The sequence below is a fragment of the Thunnus maccoyii genome, chromosome 13 (genome assembly GCF_910596095.1).
Source record: "Thunnus maccoyii chromosome 13, fThuMac1.1, whole genome shotgun sequence".
In the NCBI taxonomy this organism is placed as follows: domain Eukaryota; kingdom Metazoa; phylum Chordata; class Actinopteri; order Scombriformes; family Scombridae; genus Thunnus; species Thunnus maccoyii.
The window spans coordinates 30623318-30642481 of record NC_056545.1 but is presented as its reverse complement, the minus strand read 5'-3'; the positions used below and the strand labels follow the sequence as shown (position 1 = coordinate 30642481).

The 19164-nt window shown below is 39.8% G+C and overlaps 1 protein-coding gene across 2 annotated transcripts; it reads left to right on the top strand.

Annotated features, from left to right (window-relative positions):
• Window positions 1–73: 73 nt before the first annotated feature.
• On the top strand, window positions 74–17445 carry hyou1 (hypoxia up-regulated 1). 2 transcript variants are annotated; one of them, XM_042431641.1, is made up of 24 exons: window positions 74–295; window positions 1415–1490; window positions 1726–1819; window positions 2072–2150; window positions 2298–2452; window positions 2797–2873; window positions 2973–3154; window positions 4186–4301; window positions 7298–7484; window positions 7767–7901; window positions 9191–9273; window positions 9396–9528; window positions 9770–9954; window positions 10210–10348; window positions 10965–11022; window positions 11993–12069; window positions 12188–12361; window positions 12518–12684; window positions 12774–12861; window positions 13101–13357; window positions 13449–13533; window positions 14032–14293; window positions 14402–14509; window positions 15640–17445. In XM_042431641.1, the coding sequence occupies exons 2-24, from the start codon at window positions 1421–1423 to the stop codon at window positions 15687–15689; spliced, it is 2961 nt and encodes a 986-aa protein (XP_042287575.1). In that variant the 5' UTR covers window positions 74–295; window positions 1415–1420; the 3' UTR covers window positions 15690–17445. The 2 variants fall into 2 exon arrangements, with proteins under 2 accessions (XP_042287575.1, XP_042287576.1); XM_042431642.1 differs by having other exon boundaries at window positions 14402–14554.
• Window positions 17446–19164: the final 1719 nt, after the last annotated feature.

The following is a 19164-nucleotide window of genomic DNA, read 5'->3' as shown; positions in this document are numbered from 1 at the left end:
TTCACAGTGCATGTGTTCTGAAATGCTAACCGGAAACAGTATGTTGTATTGTGTTGACCTTGACGTCAGTTTTTGTCCCAGCAGCGGCTTCAGTGGATCCAATGAGGTGACGCCGCGTTCCGGGCCCGACTGCCGAGAGCAAGCCGGTGATAAGGGGAACTAAAAACTACCAAGTGTGACAACAAAGAGGCTCAGAATCAGCTCCAAAAGAGCAAAACTAATCTCAGAAGCCGCCCGGAGGAGTACACCCTGTTGGTAGCCCCTTCACAGTTTCATTTGTCCCGGCGGAGTGAAGGTAAGTTCCTCCCACAGCATAGTGTGTCAATCATGCTTTCTTATTGATGGTGTCAGACATGCAGCTAGCTAACAGTAGCTGTCAATTTCTTCTTTGAGCTATTTCCTCCTGCTTAACAGTGTTGGCTTTGTGTTTGCAAAGGTCCAGTGCTGGTCCACAGTATCCAGCTGCATTTGAATTGAAAGGTTAATGGCTAATGGTGTAACGCTAAACAGTAATTGTTGTGTTTACCTGTATAATACACATCAGTAAGTTATCCTGTAGTTAACCTGTACATCCACTGGTTTCCAGAAACCAACACACTGCTCCTGGTGTTTTTTAATAATGAGGATTTGACTTATGCATCCATTTTGCATTCGTGCGTCACAGCCTCACCGGGGGCTAGAAGTTTCTGTGCAGATCGCCTGTTGTTCTCTCCTCAAAACACAAACACCAATTCAGTTTTTTGATGTACTCAACCCTAATGTTAAGCTCTGGCTATAGTATGTTTCTGCACCCTTGAAAACGAAGCACACACTCTCCTGTAAGTGCAGAGATTCTGTGGCTCCTTGTAGATATTAAAGCTTTAGCCAACATCAAAGCCTGACAATGGCATTAATGCCACGTGTTTTCAAATTGTCTACACCTCTGTGGGTGGGGTCAGGTTCATTGGATCCTTTGCATATCCTTGGGCAAAAGGCCATGGCACTACCTGGCAGTGGCACACTTGAAGTTAGCACCTGTGAGGAAACATAAACGGTGATTGGACATTGATCAGAGTAATGAGTGTGATGCAACTAGCCCTGTTTGTACTTGTGAAGAAACCAAGCTTGCATGTAAAAGCAGAAACAGGGAGAGCAGGTTTGGCTTTTCAAAATGAAGATCATCTTTTTACCACCAACTCACGGGACTGTAACTGCTCGCACATTATGACTGGAGCGACAGAGCTGGAGAGAAAGCGTCTCCACAGTGCAGGTGGATGGACAGAGAGAAGCAGGAGATGAAAGGTGTTTGGCTTTGATGGTGGTGTGTGATGAGGTTTCAGAGCTGAGGCTTTAGCACAATGGGCAAATATGGACAAGTAAGGATCTGCGAAAATCACCCGATTATATTGTTTTCTACATTTGTTCATCTTCACAGCTCATCATGGGGGGGAGGAAGCTGGCATTGGTTGCTCTCTTCTGCCTTGTTCTGGCAATGTTGCCTTCTCACACAGGTAATATGATCCATCAACATACACTGACATGTTTCTCTAACATGAAGCACTGTTGGTAGATTTAACAGCTAAAAACATACCAGGCTGACTGTTTAGTTACAGCACATTTTTACAAGATTGGCACACCAGTGAATAGTTAAAGCTTTTATTTATTAGTGTTTGGAAATAGATAAGCTGAATCAATACTGCAACTCTGAACTCTGAGGATGTCTTACACATGTATTTGTCTTTGCAGCGACTGTAGCTGTCATGTCAGTTGACCTGGGCAGTGAGTGGATGAAAATGGCGATAGTGAAACCCGGTGTGCCGATGGAGATTGTTCTTAACAAGTGAGTATAACTGTGCGCTGCTTCACGTTGTTCAGCTGTCTTCATCACGGTACAGTGAGTTTGCACAAGTGGCTTAGTTGTTAGAGGAAATGTAACTGAAGGAAATGCCCTCACCGCATTTTCAATTTCCTTTTGAAATGCAAGTTGAATATGAAAAAATTAATGCGCAGACAAAGTACAAGAGTAAGTCAAATTAATACAGCAAAATTACATGTCAGGGTTGAACCATATGTCTGTTGTGTTTTTCTTCAGGGAGTCGAGGAGGAAAACACCCACTGCTGTGTGTTTGAAAGAAAATGAAAGACTTTTTGGAGACAGTGCATTAGGAGTGGTATGACATGTTCTCAAATTTCCCAACTTGTGTTGGAAAAAATATGCGGAAATATTATTTGTTCAGTCAAGTTCAAACACTCACCTCAAAATAATATCGATCTTCTTCTTGTATGCTATTAATTGTTGCGTATGGCATGCATTTCAGTCTGTGAAGAACCCCAAAACTGTCTATAGACACCTGCAAAGCCTCCTGGGCAAGAAGCACGACAACCTCCAGGTGGCGCTCTACCAGAAACACTTCCCTGAGCACCAGCTGCAGGAGGACCCAGTCAGAGACACCGTTTACTTTAAAAACTCACAGTAAGTCTTATTATCTGTCTCCTGCTTTACCATCATACAATAAATGTATGAGGTGATAATGAACTTTTTCTCTATTCATAATGTTGAGTCTTAAAATCAGTTTGCATGAGATTCCCCTGACCTCACAACTCATGAGAGTGGTTTGTTTATCATGTCCATAATTGTAATGATTTCACCTCTGAAAACACTTTGACCATCACAGATGTTTTTAATAACATGACCGATCAGGGGGTACTGGTCAGAAGTTGTCATGGAAACATCAGTACCAAAGTTACTACCTGCAAAACAGTTATCCACACGTTATAGAAAGAAACATAGTCTTTCTGCTTTTTTCTTTCTTTCAGAGAACAGCAGTACACACCTGAGGAGCTCCTTGGGATGATGCTTAATTATTCTTGTGGACTGGCTCAGGACTTTGCAGGTCAGTTTGCTCATGGAGCAAGATGCATCATTGTATGAAATGATGTCAAGCATATTAATTTGTCTTTTTTTTCCCACTCCTCCTGACTCAAACTCACAGAACAACCAATCAAAGATGCAGTAATCACCGTCCCAGCCTTCTTCAACCAGGCAGAGCGCAGGGCAGTCCTGCAGGCTGCACAGATGGCAGGTCTAAAGGTCCTTCAGCTCATCAACGACAACACAGCCGTGGCCTTGAACTATGGGGTCTTCAGGAGGAAAGATATCGACAACACAGTCAAGGTGCACATTCAGCGTTACGTCCAAATACACACTTTAGAGGATGAGTCTGGTCATATTCGGTATTTCTCTTAATGTCAACAAATCTCATGAAAAGACCAAAACCAGCAATGAACTGATCTATAAACAGGTATCGCTGTTATAGGAAATGATTAACTATACACTCACTGTGCAATCTAATGGAATACAACAGCTCTGCCATATATTCTACTTTTACGAAGCTTATACATTTTCAGTTTTTGCCCAATCCATTAACATACATGAGGGGGGCAAAATATTAGGAACACTTTTCAATATAATGCACTCCAGTGCACCACCACCACCCACTACCACCTCAAAAACCACCAGCAACCTCTTTTTCATCTAACTCTTGTTCTTTTCTTTATGTTTTTAACACTGTAGCACTTTGAGATTTATTGTGAATGAAAAGTAAAGTACAATTAAATGCATTATTATTATCATATATTATTATCACTTTTCTGACAATGTCAGCAAAAAGTTAAAATGTATAAACTTCTTAAAAGTAGAAATTATGGCACAGCTGTTGTATTGGATTGCAGAGGTGTTCCTAATAAAGTGCATGGTGAATGTATACAGTACCAGTCAAAAATTGGACACACTTTGTCATTGAAGTGAATGGGAAGGGGTGTTTAAACTTTTGACTGGTACTGTACAGTGTATGTGAACAGTTTTATAAAATGTACATCTTCAGTAGCAACTAATGGGCTTGAGGCTGAGTGCCACAGACAGAGTAAAGCACTTAGAAAGTATTGAAAGATGGACTAACACGTTGTTGGTTTTGGTCTTTTTGAAGGGATTTGATAACAAAATACAAAATTATAGAATCTCACAGGCTTTATCATCTACAAGATGACACTTGTATACTACTCAATAAGAATCTCGTAGGCTGTTCAAAGCAGCTTTATCATGAGGTCATGTTGACATGAATGTATCTGTCTTTAACTTTGTGGGAAATCAAGCTCCACTGAGAAGCGACAACAAATCGCTGACACTCTGATCTTGTTTCATTTCAGAATGTGATGTTTTATGATATGGGCTCAGGCAGCACAACTGCCACCATCGTCACATATCAGACAGTCAAAACCAAGGAGTTTGGCACCCAGCCCCAGCTGCAGATCCGAGGTGTCGGGTGAGTCCAGTGATCCGAGGAGTGGCATCACCACTGAGAACACTAATATAAGCAAAGTGCTGATTCTATCTAATGGACAGAGACCTGTCTCTCACTATCAGCCCTGTTGTTTGAAAGAGGTTTTGAAATATGGTGTGGTGATGTGGGCAGTTTTATATGTGCACATTGATATTTATTTAAAATCTTGCTTTGTCTTCTAGGGGGTTTGACATCCTTTTTAAGTCAGGAGTACAGTTTTGTGTGAACATGGAGCACCGAAATGTTCACTATTAAATAAATAAATGTTCTTTCACAAATCTCGTGATACCAAACGTAGCTAGCTCCTGTTAGCTACATCAACAACAATGCAGAAGTAATTCGACCAACTTAAGGTTGCCTCAGATAAACACAGTACAGACATAACTAGCATCTGCTTTTATTTAGCTTAAAGATGCAGTGTGTAGAATTTAGTGGCAGCTAGCAGAACAGACTTGGCAGAAATGGAATATAATATTCATAAGTATGTTTTCATTAGTGTATAATCATCTGAAAATAAGAATCGTTGTGTTTTTGTTGCCGTAGAATGAGCCCTTTATATCTACATAGGGAGTGGGTCCTCTTCCACGGAGCCCGCCATGTTGCACCGCCATGTTTCTATAGTAGCCTAGAACGGACAAACTAAACACTGGCTCTAGAGCGGGCCTTTTATGTTTTTCACAAGTTTCTCAGCCACTGTAGGTTTTCCTACATGCTTGGAAGTTGAGGGGGACGGGTATCCATTTGGTTGCAATGCCACTAAATGCTACACATGCTACTTACTGAGCCGGCTAGCTAGCTAGCTCAGTTTGCTTATAAACTTGGATTACAACTCAACGTTTAAAGCAAAGAGCTGGTGTGAGCAGCGTAAGCTAGCTGGTTAATTCAGAATTATTTAAGTAGCATTTTGATTCTAAAGATGTTGCTCAGAGAAGACACACAACACTGAAAAGCAAAACCACTTTCTCTGTGGTTGTCGGCGCTAACAGGAGCTAGTTGGAGCTAGACTGGGGCATGTGATTGGCTAAGAGATGAGGGGGTGGTGACTGGAGACACCACTGTCATGAAAAGTGATTATGAAATTGTGTTTTTTAGGAAAAATGCCATGAATGAAAAGGGAAATATTACAATAAAATGCTTGTAATGAAATAAAAAGGAAGTATAATATAAGTCAGTTATTATGAATGAGGAGGGTGAAAAAACATCTTATAATTATTTAAACTCAATTTCATGAAATGTTATACCATTATGATGAAATAACATTTCATAACAATGAGTTTTACTGAGTATGATTTTTATCCTAATTTATTGGTTCTTACTTATATTGTATATTTTACTTTATTTATTCATGTGATTACTATATCATATTATTATACTGAACACTTTGGGGCTCCATATGTGAAGATATGAAAAAAACATTTTGGTGAATAGAGGGAGAGTAGAAGGAAAAGTAAAAAGGGGAAAAATGCAGTCAGTGCTCCAGCTCTACTGACATGACTTATAAACATGGAAAGACCTTTCTGATCAGGTTTCTAAAGGTATTAACTGTATGTTTGGAGCATTCATCAAAATGAGTCTAATTGTCAACATCAGTACAGAATGTTTTATGCATCTGTAACACTAACAGATCCAATGTAAATTTCAACCCATTGTAAATTCTTAATCTACACAACTGCAGCATGTGAGTTAGGAACTCATTTATTCTGGCTTTTGGAGACACTAACACACACTTCAAATCTGAGAACATTCTGTATTAAGTCTTTAAGATATTAGTCTGAGCCATGTACATATTAGAAGATTCTCTGAAGACTGGCAACACTGCATCACACAGTATAATAACACTACAGGATGATTTTGAAGATTTTACTATCTTGGCTCTCTCTATCCTTTCTGAAACTTAAAAAAAACAGGAAGACACATCCAGATAACCGACCACAGACATAACATGCAGAGATATTGATCTCCAGCTGAAGTGTAGCTATAGAAAACACAGCAGATGTCCTCCAGGTGTAATACTGGCATCAACACGCTACAAGCCTTGTCTGTACTGTAGACAGCTCCCACTGAGTCTCACATTAGTTAGTGCTGCCTTACTGGGCCAGTTTGGTTGGATTTTTTTCTACACACCAGATGTTAACATGTGGTTTGTGGCAAACATGAAAATAAATGTGCCTTTTTTTTTTTTTTTAAAGGTTAAGACAGGAAGAACTTACAAGTGGTTCCAGATAAGAGGAAGGAGTACAAATCTGTTGTGCTGATGAAACCGCAGCTAGCCTGTTCTAGCCGAGTTCGGCTCTCTTTAGCTTACCTGCTTCACTGAGCTTGACATTGGTGATCCTGGATTATCAGTATAACGAAGCTGCTTATCAACCTGGCTCTATTAACTCTGGGTTTTCCAATCAGCTAGATGCATGTTAATGTGGAAGAGGCAGAGTTCTTAATTACAACCAAGAACTCATCAGAACCGTGAGAGGAATACTTAACATGACGTGATATAACAGTGAAACCTGTGGGTTTAAAATCTCATATATAGTATGTGCTACACTTAAATACAGTTCAAAATTTGACTTCTCCTTCTCCAAAGTGGAGAGTAAATGTACAGTAAAGGTAAATTTAGTATACATGGTAAATTCATTTTGGGTACACTGAACATCTACCAGGAGCTGTGTGTGGTGTGGTAATATAAATCACTTGTAAAGGTGATTCAGTGTTTTGTTTGTGATTTCTTTATTTCCTGATACATGCCTGTCTGAGCCATTAAAGCTCTTAATATCTACAGATATGGGATTATTAGAGATGCTTCATGTGGGTGTTTGGTTATTCTGGAGCTTCTTCAAATATAAAGATTGCAAATGTTTCTCGCTTTTGATTATCTAACAATTTAAAACCTCCCAAACTACATTTCAAAATGGCAATTCAGTTCTCATAATAACTTCATAAGCATCCATGCAGACTTAGGTGTTCTCTTGTTCTGGTCCTAGGTTTGACCGTGGGTTGGGGGGCTTTGAGATGGACCTGAGACTCCGGGACCATTTGGCCAAACTGTTCAACGAGCAGAAGAAGAGTAAGAAGGATGTGAGGGAGAACCACCGGGCCATGGCCAAGCTCCTAAAAGAGGCTCAAAGGCTCAAGACAGTGCTAAGTGCAAATGTGGACTTCATGGGCCAGGTGAGTCCAGCAATGTGAGCTCTCCACCCTCAGTGCATCTTAATGGTTGTGCATCCCATCGTCATGTTGTCTGCAGCCCTGGAAAATGATTTATACTACAGTTCTTAAAGTCACATTTAAGACTTGCATACATGTTAAGATTTTAAATCTGAAAATCACTTTTTGAAGAGCTGAAACATCACAGATTCTTAATGCACGCAGACTTACAACATCACTACTGACTAGATCATCTGAGCATTGTGATGCAGGACCATTGCAGTGAAAAAATAAATGTGTTTTCAGGTGGAAGGTTTGATGGATGACATTGACTTCAAAGCTAAAGTGACCAGAGCTGAGTTTGAAGCGCTGTGTGCTGATCTGTTTGAAAGAGTGCCTCGGCCGGTGCAGGACGCCCTGACTGCTGCAGAAATGAAGCTGGTCAGTATTCTCATTGCATGCAGAACAGTCTGTCTCTAACAGGTCGTCCCACATGGCAGGATAAGATGAAACTTTAATGATCCCTGCAGGGAGAACTGACTGTTGGTCTTTGCAGACACAAGATACAGAAAAGCTAGACAGAAAAGGACAGTCATGTCAACATATAAACCCCTATATACTGTACATATGGAATGGTCCTGTGGTCCCACACTTATGACTTTTATTATAACAGTCTTGGACAAATCTATCACAAAAGAATGATTGTCAGCCATTGGAAGCCCTCTCATTCCATTTCCTAACAAAATTAGGCTCAAGCATTTTAAAGATGACCTCCAGGCATGTTTTAAGACTAATACTAATTAATAAAACTCCATACAACAAAAAAAAAGTTAATGGAAAAGTCCATTCTCAGTGTATGTGCACTGGAGTTGCATACTGGACCACCACTGGCTCCAAACTAGTTATGTCCACATGTTTAAGTCAGATTTAGGGTGAGCACATAACAAGCTGACAATAAGAAGAACACATAATGAGAAGGGGGCTTTAAGAGAATCACTGTAAGAATGAATTGTTCTACCAGACATCACACTATTAAGAAAGTGCTATTTTTTATGTTGTTGGGGGGTATTTGGGTTTGGAGAGGGGGCAGCTATTTTGCCTTCTCGTTTATGTTTATTTATTTATTTCAGAATTGAAATAGAGGATAAGCCCCTCCAGATGAACCATCTCATTTTCGAGGGGTCCTCAGAAAATAAGTTACAACATTTAAATAAAACAAACTACATTAGTGATAATAATGATAATAAATTAAACAATACAATAATATAAAACAGTCAACACATACAGATCAACATGGACATATACATAAAACCCCACCCACTACATCTGTTACACAAATCATCTGTACAAAGAATGAACAGGAAATAAAATAACATTATGTCAAAGTCTACAGTCTACTTATGAACAAAAATGAAGGTACATAAAATTAAAAACAAGAACAAGTAGATTTAAGGTTTATTGACAACTCATATATTAAAGTACAACATATCAGACTTTATCAGGATAGAACGATAAAGTCCTGGATTTATTTCCATCATTGGTCCTGATGTTTTCATGAAAACATCCATTGTCAATTTTTTATTTCTTTTATCTTGACTATATAATACTCCATTGGGCCTCTACTCTCATTGCTTGTTTTTGCTAACTTGTTATTTTTTCTTTGTTTAATTTAAATACTGGTCATCAAGTAAAGGATGTAAAGTAATGTGAGCTCCTCTTTGTGCCAACAGGATGAAATTGAGCAGGTGATTTTAGTTGGTGGCTCCACTCGTGTCCCCAAAGTTCAGGAAGTGCTGCTCAAAGCTGTGGGGAAGTAAGTGTCAACCACAGAGGTGTTGCTCTCATTTGACTAACTTACATTTTAAACCATGTCAATAAAGATTTCCATTCCTCCACATCGCTGTAGTTGTAATGGTTGGGTGTTTTTCCATGCAGAGAGGAGCTGGGGAAGAACATCAATGCAGATGAAGCAGCAGCCATGGGCGCTGTGTACCAGGCTGCTGCCCTCAGCAAGGCCTTCAAGGTCAAACCTTTCCTGGTCCGAGACGCAGCTGTCTTCCCCATTCAGGTCAGTGCAGGTTCACTGGTTCCTGATGAATTTGGTCATCATCAACATCATTTTAGAAAAATGTATGAATCCCTGGTGGGTTAACTGGTGATCATCTGTATGTTAACAACACTCAGTGAGGAAGGTGACCACATCCGTTTTGGGACCATTAGTCATTTTTTTTAAGCAGGAACAAAATGAAAATTCACTGTTGCAAAATTGGGTTTAAAAATACATCCTGAATGTTTTTTAATTCCATCAGGTGGAGTTCACCCGTGAGACGGAGGAAGAGGGGACCAAAACCGTAAAACACAACAAACGTATCCTCTTCCAGAGGATGGCGCCGTACCCCCAGCGCAAGGTCATTACATTCAACCGCTACACTGATGACTTTGCTTTCGACATCAACTATGGCGACCTCAGCTTCCTGTCACAGGAAGACCTCAGGTTGGATAGCTGCTTGCTTAAGCACTTTTTTGCTTCCTGAATAAAAATCCTGCACAGAAATTGGATCATTTCAACCGTTTTCATGACATTTTGGACTAGAAAAAGAATGAAAAAGAATAGAAAAGAAATAAAAAGCCAACTAGGAGAGTCCAAAGTTTACAGAAAACCTTGATCCATCAAGTCACACCTGTCACTTTTTTCCCTCCTGATTTGAATATATTTGATTGTTAGCCCCCTTGTTGTCATGTGTTGCAGTGCATTTGGCTCTCTGAACCTGACCACAGTCAAGCTGTCTGGAGTGGGCACCAGCTTTCACAAGCACACAGATGCTGAGTCTAAAGGCATCAAAGCCCATTTCAACATGGATGAAAGTGGAGTACTCCTGCTGGACCGGGTCAGTTCGACTTTTTGATCAAATCAGCTTGTTGAACATTCACACAATCAAATTAGCCTTTTGAAAAACAGTCTGAGAGAAACAGTTGCAACATGCTCCACAGGAAAAAAAAACATCAGCACATATAATCTGTAAAACAAGTATCACTTGCTACAGATATGAAAGGAACAACATTGTACGTGGATAATGGATTGAACTCCTTTTTGTTTAAGGACAGTGTCTGTACTCGCTCTTATGTCAGACATATCGGCTTAGACTTGGACAGTGTCTCTCCTGGTTGCCATGGCGTTTGTGAGGCTTATCAAAGCCAAAAACACTTGACTCCAAGAAATGCGCTTAACACTCAAAGGAGATTTAATAAAGAAAAAAACCAAACATTAGAGGATTTATTCGTACATAATCACATAATGCAACAAGGGAATAAACACAGGCAAACATGTACATGTCGTGTACTATAACGCCAGGCTTTGTCAGGATCTTCAGATACACACAGCAGAAAAAAATGACATCATCTTGTGGGCTGTAACATAAAAGGAGTTACTTCACAGAATCCAAACATTTTGACTTTTACCAATCAGTCAAGTACTATTTTCATTGTTGTGATTTTCATCCACAGGTGGAGTCTGTCTTTGAAACTATTGTGGAGGAGAAAGAAGAGGAATCTACATTAACTAGTAGGTTTTGTAAAGTAATATCTGTAACCTCAGCTGTCCAAAATGATAATCAGTGTTAGAGAAGGGACATGTCAGGCCCTATTTTCATGGCAGCACGACGACCAGCGCAAGCATTGCTCTGACAGTTGACTCCTGACTTTGAAACTCGCTTTGCCCGTCTGTGGCTAAAGCAGAGACCTCAGTAAATCAGTCTGTATTATCTATGAATGAATATGGTTGATTCTTACATTATCTTCACCTTCAGTTTATTAAATCTCTGCAGCATCTGAAGGCAGCAGGACAGATATGTTGATGAATCTGCACCCTTCTGCATTCTAACACAGTGCCATTACACACAGCTGTCCACTCTGTTTGCCCTGATTAAATCTTATTCCAGTGACACCAGGCTGCTACAGAATAGCACACACACACTTCTGCACACATCAGAGCAGTCAGTTATAATTTGCTTTTCTGCCTGGTTTCGTGGGAGATGTCAGAGTGCAGGCCTTCATTACTCCTGTGTGTCGTTGCTTCCTTTCCAACTTTTTAGCTAAAGTGGTGTTTCATGTGTTCTTGAAATGCATTACAGTGCTGCTGTGTCACTGATATGATTATGTAAACAGCTTCACCAAACTATTATCATTCCATTATTTAGTTTGAGTATCATTATACCATCTGCCCTCAGCTGAACCATCAATTGAATGCAGTTCAGAACAGCCATTACATTACATTATTATATAGAGAACAGCTGTTGATCCACTGTGATGCATCAACAGTGTTCTTCTGTTACTCTCTATTAGTGAAGATACAGGAACAGCAGTTAGATGATCAGCTGACTGACACATTGCACCAGTGTTTACAACAAGGTTCATCAGTAAAGCTGTGAAAGTACTGCATGTTTATCCTGTACTGATTTTAGCAATACTACATCCTGTAGTACTGTGTGTGAGTCTTCATTCAGTAACCGAGCCAACACTTTGCTGTCTTTCAGAACTGGGAAACACCATCTCTACCTTGTTTGGAGGAGGATCCTCCGAACCCGCCTCGAATGGAACCGAACCTGTCCAGGTAACTGCTGCTCTGTAAATGACACAACACTGTTTTCTTAACAGCTTAACAGTGTCGGGCTGCATTGCTCCCGCCTGGCATGAGATTGTAGCCAACATCTCTCCCTGATCATGTCCAGGATGAGGAGGAAGTGCCTCCAGAGTCTGGAAATGACGGCAAGGATGAGGACAGTAAGGACGAGGGCCAGAAGGACGAGGCTGCCAAGAAGAAGCAGGATGAACCGGAGAAAAGTGCAGGAGAGGAGAAAAGCCAGGAGAAGACAGAGGATGCAGGCAGCAAGACTGAAAACAAGGTAAGATCCTGTCACATGTAATCTCTCTGAGAAACACTGTACTATACACTGCAGGGTGTCAAGCTGTACCCTGGTCAGGACTGTTATTAGGTCATACTTATATTAAAGAAAGAAAGACTTAGTATTGAAAGTAACCATTTATCTGGTCTGGTGAAGGAGGAAAAGGAAGGAGAGAAAGCAGAAACTGCCGAGGCAGAGAAGGAGGTGGAGAAGAAGGCAAAGCCTCAGAAGAAAAGCAAGATCTCTGAAGACATCACAGTGGAGCTCATCATCAATGACGTCCTTAACCCCTCTGCTGATGATCTCGCTTCCTCCAAAAAGAAGTAAAGCAGCTATTTTCATTTATTTACAGTTCTTGTCTCTTTTAGGTCTCTGTTTTATCAGCTGTAAACAAATCTTGGTATCTTTTCAGGCTGCAGGATTTGACAGACAGAGACTTGGCCAAACAGGAAAGAGAAAAGACACTCAACAGTCTGGAAGCTTTTATCTTTGAGACGCAGGTGAGCAACCAAAGCTATCTGAAACTTGTAGCTTTTCTGTTTGATCTCTGAATATTTTTCTGTTCTGTTTTGGAAGGAAGTTGCAGTGAAGCTTAAAGGGAATAGAAGGCATCATAAATCCTAGATATTAAAGACATATGATATGATATGCAAGACAGAAGAGAACATGTGATACAATAGTGACATATCACCTCATCAAAGCCTCCTCCCAAAACACACACAATAACTCTTTTCTCCAGGACAAACTGTACCAGGATGAATACCAGCTGGTGGTGTCAGAGGAGGAGAAGGAGCAGATCTCCGCCAAGCTGAGTGAAGCATCGGCGTGGATGGATGAGGACGGCTATGCAGCCACCACCAAGCAGCTGAGAGAGAGGCTGTCTCAGCTGAAGAGCCTGTGCAAGGACATGTTTTTCAGGGTGGAGGAGCGACGCAAGTGGCCGGACCGCCTGGCCGCTCTGGACAGCATGCTTAACACCTCCAGCTTCTTCCTGAGGTGAGCAGGAGGTGTGAGGAAGGTGGACATATGGTGGAGGTTCAGTAGTTTTCTGTGGACTGATTTTTTTTATTTCTTTTTTCTTTCAAAGGAGTGCTAAACTGATTCCAGAGGATGACCAAATCTTCACAGAAGTTGAGCTGAATATGTTAGAAAAAGTCATCAATGAGACAACGGTAGGTGGTGAATACATTAATGTTTACATGCTGTCATCACACTACTGAGTCCAGCTGTGGATGATTCTTATTCATTCAGCATTTTTAAAGGGGTACTCCGGCAATTTTAGTATCTCTCTTACATGAAGTTGCATCACATGATGACAGATTTCAAGCAGAAGCTGAGATATGCCACTTTTTAATATTTAAGATGGGTCAAGCTCCAAAAACACTGGATCCTACATTTCCCATAATGAAACTCAAAAGCGTCTTTCTTTACACCCTTTCTACCTGGTTAAAGACCTCCAGGTGACCTTGCAGGTTGTCTGTTGCAGATGACATCACTATGGCATCATCTGGGTTATTTGCTTAGTTTGGAAAGCTGCTCCAGAACCCCAGAAGATATCTTATGACAGGCTGGGCAGTACTCCTTGTAACTGACCTGTTAAATTGGTAGAGTGCCCCTTTTAAACCTATAAATGAATCCACACACTCCCTCACACACTCTGTCTGCTCCAGACATGGAAGAACGAGACCGTAGCCGAGCAGGAGAAACGCTCTCCAAAGGAGCGGCCAATCCTGCTGTCCAAAGACATCGAGTCCAAGCTGGCTCTGCTGGATCGAGAGGTCAACTACTTGCTCAACAAGGCCAAGTTCGCCAAGCCGAAGGATAAAGCGAAAGCCAAGAACAGCACCAGCTCTGATAAAAGCAGCAAGGCCAACAACACAGCCGAGGAGAAAGTCATCCCTCCCACAGAGGAGAGCACAGACAAAAAGAGTGGTGGGTCATCACGTGTGCCATTGAAAAGTTATTCTTCTCTTATGAATATGAAGAGTTAGAAGTGTAATAAGGCATAAAATCCCTTCTAATATATTCATTCAAATACAGAAAGTCCAGAGGAGGTGCAGCCGGGCGACGCCCCACCCACTGAGGAGAGCACCACACACACAGACTCAGACAGCCAATCACAGCCCACAGAAGAAACAACAACTACAGGTCGGTCTGCCAAACCAGTAGCTGATGATGCTGGAGAACTTTAGGGTATGGACAAAATAATTGAAACACCTTAAATGTGACGCAATATTAATCTAAAGGCTTAGAACTCACAGAAATGAATGAACTCAACTGTTCCAGTAATAATGTAAAGACACAAATCAGTGAATAGCTATAAGCTTATTAACCCTCCAGGGTGCCAACTCATAAAGAATGTGGTTATTATAATAAACTACAGCTGCTACAATAAGCTTTAAAAGAATTTTGTCTGTTTGTTGAGGAAGATGTAATGTGTTGTTCACTCACAGATTTAGTTAAAGTTATGTAGGAATACATAAATATGTTGATCTGTACACTAACTCTGGTAATTTACACATGAAAATGGTTGATTTTCTCAAATAAGGAACATAAAATTGTAATACACAAGTTACAATTTGTAATCAGAGTAGAAAGTGAAATTTGATGACTTCTGGATGATGAGCAGTAAAAAGAAAAACCAAAACATCATGGTATTAGAAGATTGTGATAGATTGTGTTTCTGTTGTTAAGCCTGTTCAAAAGTAATAAATAATGCACCGTAATATAATAGTATTGCATTACATTCATATCTGATCTAAAGGAGAGTTTTTAATTTTACATTTTGACAAGTTATTACATCAGTAGCCTACGGCGGTGGGTAAATTCAGTCCCAGTAACAGAAGACAGCAGTCTTTGGTGCAGAAACTGATGAACACAAAGCTGAAGCCCATTTTTCTTCCACTGTCAGGACAGATGTGGAATGAGGTGCCCAGCCATGGCTTCACAGTAGAATTAATTTACTAGGTTACATTTCAAATATGATGCTAATGCCCTTGAAAGTATTTGTCATAGTCACAATGAGGCGTGACATGAAATGAGTGTTCTAACGTCAGCAAAGCAGGTAAGGCCTTTTACAAATGTCACACCGGTTCAGCCTCAGCTAACAGGCTTTACCATAGCAACAGCTTCTTGTATTGGCCTTATTAAATCAGTAAACATGGGTTTGAGTTACTCAGCAGAGCTTCTGCTTTTCTGTACTAATGAGCTGAGTTGATGTAATCTCACATCATATGAACACAATATTCATTTTTTTCCTTTCCTGTCCTCACTTCCAGGACCAACGGAGAAGGCCCAACCTGAGAACCACATAGAGGATGAATTATAACAGCTGGAACTGAGAAAAAATCACTATATTTATTGACAGTGTATAAATGTTCAAGTTCCCCCTCGCTTTTTTTTCAGTTTTTTTTTTTTTTTTTTTTTTTTTTTTTTTTGTTTTGTTTTTCTTTCATTTTTTTCTTTTTTGTCTTTATGTCCCTGTTTGTTGAACTGCTGGAAGCTGATTGGATAAGGATTGGAGACCACTCATCTTTTCCCCCCTTCACCTCCTGTGCTGTTCATCTCCTCTGTCTTTAATGGACTCTTATACACCACAAAGAAGCAGTTTAACAAATAGAAATCCCAAGACTACATCTGTGCCATGACAGATGCTGGGTCAAGACAAAATAACTTTCCACGTACAACAAATGATGACATCGATGCTGATACAGAGAGGTGTAACCGTGTTTGGCCACTGAAATAACTAAATGAACATTTGACAAAGATGAGTGCTGTTATACTCTGATATGTCATTCATGAATGATTCATGTGTCTGTATCCTCAACCATGGTGTGTTGTTTTGAGGTTAGTATTTGTCCTAACGCCCGCATCCTTTACTGACTTCATAGCCGCTGAGTTAGTGCACAACTTGTTGGTGTTGATCACAACAGAGGATTAGGTGGCTTTGCAGCTGGTTTAAGGCCCTTTGGAGGATTCTCCCATAATAGATTTTTTTTTTTTCAATTGTGAATGAATTTGGCCTATAAATTGTAGACTAGTAGTGGTAGAAAACATGACAAACACACACATGTGGAATATTTAAAACAAAAACAGAAATATTTGAATGGAAAGCATCTTTAATCTGGTAAATCATAGCATTCACTATAAATCTGTCTTCATCATAACTGTTGATGGTGTGGCATGGCACAATTTGGAATGTCATACTGCAATTACTGAGTGGGCTTTTAGAAGCAGTAACTCAACAGTGGTTGTCAAATTAGAAAGACTAAAATCTACTAATACATGTCATTTATGGAGAATACATCTTATGTAACAGTATGAACGTGGAACTACCTATTTTGTAAGTGTAACTACTGAAGGTGTGTCCCTCAGTCAGAAGCCACTTTCACTTCGTTTTCTGGTATGCTTACTTGATGACACTGATGAAGCCCCGACATTACAATCTTGCTGAAGTATATATAAACCACACCACCAGCATGTAGAGTTTTTTTTAATTATTGAATGAATAGAAGCAGAAGCATTGTTACTGCTCCTTACAGAGCTGCATCATGCAGCAGGTAGTGTTGGAGATGGACAGCTCAGGTGCTCCTGTATGTGTGGACTAGTTATAAAACCGAGCTGCCAAATAGGGATATTTAAACACTTAAACCATGTCTCCACATTGCTACTTTCATCACTCTTCTGACCCAGCTGGATGAACTAGTATGACTTAGTTTTTCTACTGATGCCAATTCAATCTTTGAAAAGTGCTTGAATGTGTTCCGGTGACATGTTTTCAAAGTCTCATAAGCTGCTAAACGTCGTAGAAGAGGTGGTGTATTAGTGTTGTCACTGTTCTTTACCTCGACATACCCTGTGGTGCAGATTCTTGCTCAGATGTTGGGGCTGTTTTTCCAACTGGGTTGGGAGGGAGGGGCTGGGGGGGATTTGAATCAGGACTTTGCGTCAGCTGTGTGCTTATATGTGTGCAGCACTCTGGATCATTTGGAGGGGGGAACTGAAGAAAACAAAAAGTCAGGAATGAGAGATGCAAACAATGTTGTGTTTCTAAACTGTTAATAAAAAACCTTTTTCGTTTTTAATTTGATGTATTAACATGATTACCTGATCGTTGTTGAATTGTCCTTGAGGAAAGTGCAGCTGTTCCTTAGACATACCTGAAGCCTGACCTCGCTGTCACCAAGGCAACAGAGTGGTTAAATGAACTTGTCAGCTGCTCATCTTCATATGTATCATTTGAAATTTGTGGCTTCTCGATGGTTCACTTGAGAAATGACATTAGATATATTAGAGAGATTAGAGATGTCAGATAGACATTAGATAGATACAGTATATTTCACACACTTCAAAATATTCCTCAATCGCTATCCTAATATATGTTCTATCATAATTTATCCTTGGTTTTCACTAACATTTGTAAGATATGTTAACAGGAGGTTTGTGCCACCTTGTCAACACAAACTCTCACATGGAACATTCTGGTGGGGGCATACTTGGTGCTAAGTTTTGTACTATTATTTTGGTAAATCAATGTCTTATCTGTAGTTTTTACAAGGAGTTTTACTTTTTCATGCATTATTTGTATCATCAAATCTTAAGTATGGGCAAGTTCTGTGTATGAAAGTTTCTGGGTTTAAGTAATCATTTTGTAATTCACTGATTCATACCACTAATTTAAAATTCTGAGAAAAGTTGTTGTGAGCTTGACTGCGATTTGTTAGCTGGCTGGATGGAAAGTGTTTCTGTGATTCTCAACCATAGACTGTATATACATACAGTCTGTGTTCTCAATGGTAAAGTCAGTTTATGGATTTTATTCCCCCTATCGAGAGGTTATTACCTTACAATCTCTATTCCTTTGACAGCTATATTGTCCCAGTTTATGTTCATGTATCTTCCAGTATGTAAGAATTAGCCAGTAAGTGATGAATGTTCTGCTACTAGCATCAGAAGCTGAGAAGTGTGTCCTGAAACAAACAACAGAAAGTCTTCACAAAAGCTGAATAAATCTAGTTACACTGCCTTAGTTTCCAGTAGAGGCACACAAATGACATATTTTTCCCAGGAGAGTTCATGGCAAATTTCTTAAAAATAAAGTGAAGTCAAATGACTAAAAGGCTCTGTTAGGAAGATATTGGTAACAGTTTGAGCCTATTACATTCCTTCGCACCCAAATGACAAGCTAGGATTCAATTAATTCTAAAACTTTTAAAGAGACTGTGCAGGCAGTTGCAGTGGTAGAAGTATTCAAATCCTTTACTTAAGTAAAAGTACCAATAACCCAATGCAGAAATACTCCATTATAAGTATTGTTTTTAAAATTCTACTTAAGGAAAAGAACAGTATTATCAGCCAAAAGTACTCGTTCTGCAGTAAAATGTCCCCTGCAGCTGATATATTATTATTTGTCACATTATTAGATTGTTAATTTAACTTTTCTCGTTAAATTGTCTAATTTAACTGAAAGAGTGAGCTCAATAAAGTGCAGATCTCCGCCAGGTGTGTACAGTCAAGATGATGGTGAAGATAACAAACAGGGACATTAGTTAGTAGACACTGCTTTTTGAAAGAGGTCTGGGAACAGGAAAACTAGGAGAGGGTTGGGGACATCTGGTTTATTTTATGAATTTATCATGTTTTTTAAATGTAAAATCTTAATTTGGTAAGTTACCAGATACTATAGCAGCCATTACTTATAGTGGAGTATATGTATTAAGCTGAAAAATGTAAATACTCAATTAAAGTACAAGGACCTCAACATTGTGCTTAGGTAAACTTATAGAAATGTACTTTCCACCAAG